We start from the raw sequence: 8,043 nt of genomic DNA on the forward strand, positions 1-8,043 counted from the left end.
CCGCCGTGGCCGTAGCCGCCTCGCCGTCGGCTGGTGCAGGCGCCGCGGGCGGCTCCTGGGGGCCGTCGGGGAAGCCGCACAGGCGGTGTGCAGCCGGCAGGGCCGCGTGGGCCGCGGCCTTGATGGCGGCCTCGTCGGTGGAGTGGACCACCTGTTGAAGGGGGGGCGGGGCGAGGGGGGGGAGGGGACGTGTTGCGGGGCGGGCCACAACAAAGCACGGCATGGGTGTGGTAGGACAGCTCTGCAATTCATAGGGTCGCCCTCGCATCATGAGGCAGCTATCGAGCAGGCAGGGGTTTTGCAGGGCTTGCTGACCAGCACAGCTCCCTCCAACGCTACAATTCACCAGCCGATACACCCCCTTCCCGTTTCCCACGAATACACCCCACCTGCAGCACGCCCGTCTCCCAGCTGAACACCACGGCCGCGCCCTCCCCGCCCGCCAGGGGGTGCAGTACCAGGGCAAACGCGCCGCCGGCGCCGCCGCCCTCTGCCCTGTCTACTTCCAGCTCCAGATCAAGGTGACCCTTGGCCAGCCCCGGGGCCACAAGCAGCGCACCACTCTTGGACGCGTGGCCGTTGGCGGTGACGTGGCCGTTGGCGGTGACATGGCCGTTGGTGGTGGCGTGGCCGTTGGCGGTGGCGTGGCCGTTGGCGGTGGCGTGGCCGTTGGCGGTGACGTGGCCGTTGGTTGTGAAGTGGCTGTTGGTGGTCGCGTGGCCATTGGTGGTGATGTGCCCGTTGGCGGCCGTGATGGTCTCGCTGTCGCGGCGCCAGGACCAGGAGCCGCCAGGCTGGCGGCTGCGCAGCGCAGACAGCTCCGGCAGCGGCTCCTGCCACAGCCGCGGCTGCGCCGTAGCGCCGCTGTCAGCTGGCGCGAGCCAGAGGCAGCGGGGCGCAGAGAGGCAGCAGGCGTAGGAGTGGTCGCCCGCGGGGCGCTCACGCTCCTGCATCCACGCCCACAGCACGGACCGCCCCTTTGGGGGAGGGGCGTGAGGGATGGCAGATGACGTGGTGCGCGGTCAGAGGGGGTGCCATGGAGTTTCGAAACAGCCTCACTGTGCAGGCATGCACGGTGGGATGTGTGGCCTGTCGCGCAAATCACCAAATCTTTTGATTGCGTCAGTTGCCTATGATTTAATAAACAGAAATGCACAGCATGCTCCCTCCTGCCATATATTCCGAATTCCATCATCGACCCTTGCGGTGGAGGCGTGCTGCGACCCAGCTGGCCCCATCCCAGTGCCAACGCCCACCTTGCTGTCTGTCAGCACATTTGGGGCGTAGAAGACATCCCCCAGGTCCATCTTGGAGGGGGGGCCCGACGCGGCGAGGTCAAAGAAGCCATGGGAGGTGCTGAAGGGGCCGATGTGGTACTCGCTCACTGAGGGGCGGGGGCAAACGGGAATGGGCGGGGACGGCGGAGATGATGTGACGCAATGTGAGGGAACAAACGGCAGGGACGATGTGACAAAATGTTGGGTCGACTACACTTGGTGTGTAGCTGGTCGGCAGCTGGTGAGGACGGGCTGAATGGCTGGCCAGGTGGGGGCCGGGGCCGGCGACAGCACAGGGCTGGAGCGAATGAATGGAGAGGAGAGCAGCGCCCAGCGGGCTGGAGGTACACAGGATCCCCAGTGGTCTGTGTGCGCGCTGGTGTGCACGTGCAGCCCACCGTTGGCGCAGTAGTCGGCGGAGTAGCAGAGGAGGTGCTGCTGGGGCGTCACTTGTGCTGCGTCGTGCGCCACGCAGTTTTTGATGCCGTTGGCAGCGTGGTTGGTCTCGGCCCCACCGTCCCCGGCCGCGCCCAAGAGGTGGGCAGGCAAGGTTGGGAGCGGGAAGAGCAGGGGGCACTCGAGCATGCGGCAGTGGGGGTCGCGGCAGAGCTCCCCCACGTACTGCCAGCCTGGATCGGAGGGAACGGCAGGGGGACGGCGGGGGATGCATGGGTTCACGGACGCAAGGTGGCTTTGCTGGAGTTGGGAACTGGCTGGGAGGCGAGGAGATCGCTTGATGCGAAGCCCAGCAGCCACACATCCATTGCAAGAGGCACCCAGCACCGTCCACCTTACCCTCGCACAATCTCTCATGCAAATCGCCCCCCCCCCCCGGCCTCCAATGCAAACCTCAGGCTCACCGCCATGGATGCTGCGGCTCTTGTACAGCAGCGCCGTCCCCGCGCGCCCCTTCTCGCCGGCCCCAACCATCACGGTGAAAAAGGGGTTGTTAGCGGTCGGCCGCGCCACCACGAACGGGTCGCGCCACCCGGTCAGCCCCGCGGACGCGTCCAGCGCGGCGGGGTCGCGCGCGGCGATGGCCGCGGCGGGGACCGCGGCGCGCGGGCCGGCGGGCGCGGTGGTGGTAGGCGCGGGGAGGAAGGGTGTGAAGGGCTCGGTGATCCAGTGGGTGAGGTTGGGATCGGCTGCGCGGGGTTCGGAAAGAGGGGTGGGGGTAAGTGAGCAGGAGCGTGTTAGCGGCAGGCAGGATGCGGACACGAGAAAGTGGACCGGCCCCACTTGTCGCTCCATATGATGCTCACTAGGCCAATGCTTGCACACGAGCAGCAGCATAAGCGCCGACTATCGAGTTGCCGAAATGACAGTGATTACAGCCATCTCAGCAGTGCAAGGTGACCGTCACTGCAGTACATCGGCTCGCCGCTCACATGGATCTGCGGGGCGTGCCAGGAGCTGGAACTCGTACTGGGGGCTCACGTCGGTGCCGTAGCTGCCCTGCGGCTTCCGCACCACCTGCGGAGGCGCGAGCAAAGGGCGCGATGCGGCCATGGGCGGGTTTGCCTGCCAGGAAACGTGTGGGCGCACACATGCAGGCAGGCGGTCGTGCGCTTCCACGTGGTGTGCTCAAGGCGTAGAACACAGGCGCGGAGGCTGTATTAGGGCACGATCGTGCGAGGGTGATGCGCGGCTCACCCCTGTGTAGAGGATGACGGGCACGCCGTTCTCGTCCTGCGTGGCTGAGCCTGAGAAGCAGCCGTCCTGGTGTGGAAAGGGGGCAGCGCGCAGCAGCGGCGGAACGAGGCGCACAATTTGTGGGCGGGGTCGCTCCATGTGCACAGGATGGGGCACGGCAGCACAAAGAGCTCGCGGTGGGTGTCACGCACAAGCAGCGTGTGTTTGAGGGCTGGGGGCACCACAACCTCCACCCACACGCAGCCAGTTGAGTGGCGACATGCAAAGACCTGCGTTGGATCGCCCACATGCTGCGCACAGCGCTTGCTCAAGTAACAGGAGGCCTCCTTTGCCTGCCACCGTCAGCGTGCGCGCACACCTGGTCGAGGCTGCCCGGCGTAGGCTTGAGGGCAACGGGCAGGTGGCGCCAGTGCACCAGGTCCCGGCTGACGGCGTGGCCCCAGCAGAGGCCCCACTCCCATGAGGCGCTGTCGGGGACGTGCTGGTAAAACCTGGGAGGGGGGGGACATTGGGGGGAAGGAGGGGGTGCAGGCTGGGTGTCACATGCAGGCGCCCGCGAGTCATGCTGTTGTGGGGCGGGTGCTACGCGCGGGGCCGCATGCCGCGCAGGTATGTCGCGGCCAGCCTCAAAATGGAGCATGCGGGCCCTGGGCGCTAGAGCCCAACTGCAGGCCGAGAGAGTTTCACCAGGGCCGCGCGTCTGGGGCGCGCGCCTGCCGCTGTATTGCACGTGGACTCCCCCCCCCCAAAAGCACATCCACCCCATGATGCTCACATGTGGTAGGTGTCGCCGTGGAGGAATGGACCGTTGGGGTCGTTGACCCACCCTGCCGGCGGCATCATGTGGAAGACCTCCTTGTGGGGCGTCATGTTGCCTGCTGAAAAGGAGCCTACGGTGCGCGCGCGCAGGCACGCAGGATTGCAGTGCCGGGGAGATGGGAGCAGCGGTTGACACAGGGCAGTGGGAGGTGCGCGCAAATTGCTCTTGGGACGCACGCAGGGGGCAAGCCATGGTGCTGGATAAATTAATCAGTGATAGCATCAAAGATATCTTGAGCTGGCCACAATATGAGCCAAGGCGCCAAGCTGAGGTGGTGGCCAACCCCTTGGGCCGCAGGCTGCGTCTGACACATGGTTGGCCTGGCGGCTGCCGGCTGCAGGCCGCCCCTGCAGCATCGGTGCGTTGGATAAGTAGCGATTTGTTAATCCTGAACGCTACCCCTCTCCTACCCGGACAGTGCTCCTCGTCTTTCTCGGAGCGGACCCGCCCGCTTGAATAGGCAACCTGAGCAGGGACTGCGGAGGCCGGCTTATGTACCGTATTGACTTTCAATTGCGCGATCTTGAGATCTGGAGAAACGCAGGGCTGCAAGCCCAGGCGACCAGATCGGAAAGTACGGTAATCTGTGCATGCACGTGTTGAAAGAAGGGACCAAACAAATTGTTTGTGGGTATGGAGCCAGGAAGCCACGCTGGATCGTTCAAACATAGCTCAGCGGCGGCATCAACTGAAGTGCTGCAGACGGCGCGACTCAGCATTCCCTCCAACTCAGCCAGACTTTGAGCCATGCCACCGTGAGTGGCCAGGATTGGCTGCTGGGGGTTTGCGGAGGCTGGGAGGTTCTGCTGTGCAAACATTAGTACATACTGGAACAGTGAATAGCATACAGAGCCGCGCTGCATGCACTGCCGCACACAGCCTGTGGTGGTCAGCCACGACAGAAAGGCCCTCGCTCGCACCCCTGTGGTGCGCCCCTACCGCCCCGCATTCAGTAGAGTTGCACATGGAGTGCACAACCGTAGCAAAAGACAGTTTTTTCGCCAGGCCAACATCGCACGGGCGCACAATGAGTGTGCGCTTGGTCGGCTACCTGAGGCTGATACGGCTGATACAGGGCGAGACGCAGCTGCCGACGGCAGGCCGGTATGTTGCGCCAGACCAGCGTTCTCTGCGCAACCGCACAGCCCTGTGACCTGCTTGCATTGCTGGTTGCATCCAGGCGTGTCGAGCGGCCAGCACAGCCCAGAGCAGGCCCCCGTTGGCAGCAGCTGGCCAAATGCAAGTTTACTGCTTCGCACCCGTGCCAGGCCCTTGGAGGTGTTCATGTCGGGCGCAGGCAGTGTGGTGTTGGTCCTGCAGAAAAGTCGCGGGATTCATCAAGCTTAAAAAGTCGCGGGATTCATCAAGCTCAAATTTTGCGGGTCTGCTCCTGCTGGCACCTGCAATGCTACCGGGTTTGTGCATTGACAGACCGCGCGTGACGCACGTGCGCTTGTATGTTGAACGATGGGCCTGACCTGGTGAACGCGGCGGATGCTGCTGAAATGTTGCCCTGCTTGATCAAAACCTTGTATACTGTATGCTTAAGTGCCACATCATTTCTGCAGTTGTCCATCTTGTTGTTACTCGCCTGCTGTGCCGCTGACTGTGAGCCTTGTTGTGCAGCAATGGCACTCTTCCAAGATACGGGACATCACTTACAAATGCAGGCGCACTAGAGCATGCGTGCAATGTGCTCAAAAACCATGGTGTCTGTCGACCATGTTATCATTCAAGTAAAGTATGCAAGCTTTGTAGCGTGAAGTGTGGCGCGAAGTACACACCATATCATCATTGGGATTATGCAGCACAGACAACCAACAAAACTCATGTGGCACCTAGCAATGTCAAGCCTGGGAAAGAAACATACTGTAACAAGCACCTAGGCTGGAAAAGAATATGACAAGGGAAGGATGTGCAGCTTGGTCGGATAAGTTGATCAGGCTTGCAGACCGACGGTGGTTCCACAGACGAGCGGGTTTGGTTGCAGAAGTGCTCTAGCAACTGCCAGTGGCAGCCGCCGTGGTGCCCACTGGCTGCACGAAGTCAACAAATCGCTGCCAGCGTGCTGCAGGCACCGCACCTACGTGCGGGCTGGCGCTGAGGCATGTCGCATTGTCTTGGCTCAGCTTGGAGCACGACTGCATCGCGGCCACAACCGCCGTGCCCCACGCGTCAGCGCCCATCAGCGATGGCCGGCAGACGCCGCCGCCTGCCGCGTCCCACTGACAGGCGCCCGCGCTGCCTTGGCATGCGGCCTCACGGTTTTGGGTAGGAAGCTTCCACATGTCACATGATGCAATTCCCTGCAGATAACAAGCACCACCGCAGCTGCCCACAACGCCTTGGTCGCCCGCGTTGAGGCGCGCGTACCACGACTTCTTCTCTGCCTCCCCCATCGCTGCCAAAAACTTGGCGCAGCAGTAACCGTCCTCAAGCATGCACTCCTTTGCTGCCGCGCAGCCGCCGGCGCCGGCCGCCGCGCACTTCTTGGCGACAGCGGCCTGGCTGCCTGGGCACAACATCCAAGCTGGGGCCTCTGAGGAGTATGCGTGGCGGCTGAACCAGTCCCACTGGGCGCGCTCGACCCCGACGCAGCGCGCGTCGCGCTCCGACCAAAAGCAGCCGTGGCGCGACGCCTCGCAGTCGGTTTGGCGCACGAGGACACCGCAGAGGTGGTGGCGGCCGAACGCGCGCGTGAGCTGCTTGGCGATCCAGGTGGCGGGGGCCGCAGGGACGGCGAGCATGTAGTCGTCGTTGACTGTGCAGTAGCCGGCGCTGGGGACAGACGCGTCGTACGCAAACCAGGAGCAGGTGGACACGACAGCTGCGTCCGAGTCGACACCAAAACCCAGGGCCGCAGCGCCGGCGGGGCGCGTCGCCGCCGCCGTCACGAGCACAGCCAGCATCACCGTCAGCATCGCGGCATGCGGCAGCTGCTGGCGGAGCCGCGCCATCGCCGTTATGGAAGGTGGCCTACGACCTGCTAGTCTGATACCAGCAGGAAAGCACACTGGCACGCTGATGGCTGCTAGGTGGTGGCACACCGAGTGACAGGGCAGCGTTCAAAGTGCAGTAGCAGCGCACGAACAAACGAGGAGGACGCCTTGTCACTGCTTGTCTGCGACGATGGATTTGCACCAGCAGTCCAGCAAGCTGCACGAGAGATACGGAGTTCTGATTCGTTATTGGAATGCATTTATCGAGGGCATGCATTCCACCGCGCAGCTGTCGATACAGTACTCGCTGCCCGTCACACTCCTCCGTCTTCTCTAAAACCGGCACGGTTGCACGGGTTACACACGCTTTGCAAGCGGGCACAGCATGCACGCTGATGTAGCATGCATACAACACCCTGCGCATGAGGCTGGTCGCATGGTGGCTGAAGGTGGCGCATGCGGTGGCAGCGCAGTTTGAGTGAGATGGATTAGCACCTGTCAAGGTCGCATCTGGGGCTCACTTCATCCCTCACTTCACAACGACTTGCTCGTTGGCTGTTGCCATGGTCGTCGCACTTTCACTGCATGGTGCCAGGCTTTGCGCGCAAAGAGCAGTCCTGCCTCTTGAGCTGGATACCTGGCGGATCGAGCCGGGAGGCCAGCCCTGGCTGCACAACAGCTTGAGCCGGTTACTTGCCTAGAAGAGGACGAGCCCGCGGGGGCAGATCAAGCGGGCAGAGCTTGATGCGTCAATCGCAACAGCGACGCGTGCGAATAGCCTGTGCAGCGGGCGCCGGCGCGGTATTCGCAGGGGTTGGGGGACCTCGATGCAGAGTGCACATGTCCCCAGCCTGGCGCAGAAAGTGAGCTCGCGAAGGGTGAAAAGCCAGCAACAGCAAGTTGCGCAGCGGATTTGGGCCCTCAGCTCCCCTCCACGGAGATCATTGCCTTGACAGGCTTGACTACCCGGCACAGCGGGGGTGTGTGGGGCAGGTTGTTGTGCCGGCAGGGGTGTCGCCGTTGTGACCCTGTCATACACGCGAGGTCCCCTCGCCGTCGCCCATGCCCTCCCCGTCCTTTGCGCTCTCGACCAGCTGGTCTTGCGTCTCTATGACGCGCGCTATGGCCTTCTTGCTGGGCTCCTGCAGCTCGCCTGCACCAGGGTTGGGACGCGACCGGGGGGGAGAGATGCCTTTGCTGGGGGAAATGTGCAGCGTCACACGTCCATGACTGTGCGGCAGACCGCAGAATAATTAACTGGATGCGCTGCGAGTGCCGTTACTCGCACACAACCTGACATGCATGTATGACGATGGACATGACCACGTCAGGTCCACCACTCCCCCCCCCCCCC

At 63.3% G+C, this 8,043-nt stretch overlaps 1 protein-coding gene across 1 annotated transcript in view; it reads right to left on the reverse strand.

Moving 5' to 3' along the window:
• Nucleotides 1-3,800, reverse strand: part of MNEG_0284 (beta-fructofuranosidase) — a gene marked incomplete at both ends in the record, with an annotated part of 5,153 nt that extends 1,353 nt beyond the window's left edge. Inside the window, 8 exons of the mRNA XM_014051234.1 lie at nt 390-977; nt 1,257-1,384; nt 1,676-1,906; nt 2,138-2,422; nt 2,666-2,750; nt 2,931-2,996; nt 3,289-3,421; nt 3,757-3,800. Of these exons, the coding sequence (XP_013906688.1) occupies nt 390-977; nt 1,257-1,384; nt 1,676-1,906; nt 2,138-2,422; nt 2,666-2,750; nt 2,931-2,996; nt 3,289-3,421; nt 3,757-3,800 (1,560 nt within the window). The remainder of the gene's footprint in view (nt 1-389; nt 978-1,256; nt 1,385-1,675; nt 1,907-2,137; nt 2,423-2,665; nt 2,751-2,930; nt 2,997-3,288; nt 3,422-3,756) is intronic.
• Nucleotides 3,801-8,043: the final 4,243 nt, after the last annotated feature.

The sequence above is a fragment of the Monoraphidium neglectum genome (genome assembly GCF_000611645.1).
Source record: "Monoraphidium neglectum strain SAG 48.87 unplaced genomic scaffold scaffold00020, whole genome shotgun sequence".
NCBI classification, from domain to species: Eukaryota; Viridiplantae; Chlorophyta; class Chlorophyceae; order Sphaeropleales; family Selenastraceae; genus Monoraphidium; species Monoraphidium neglectum.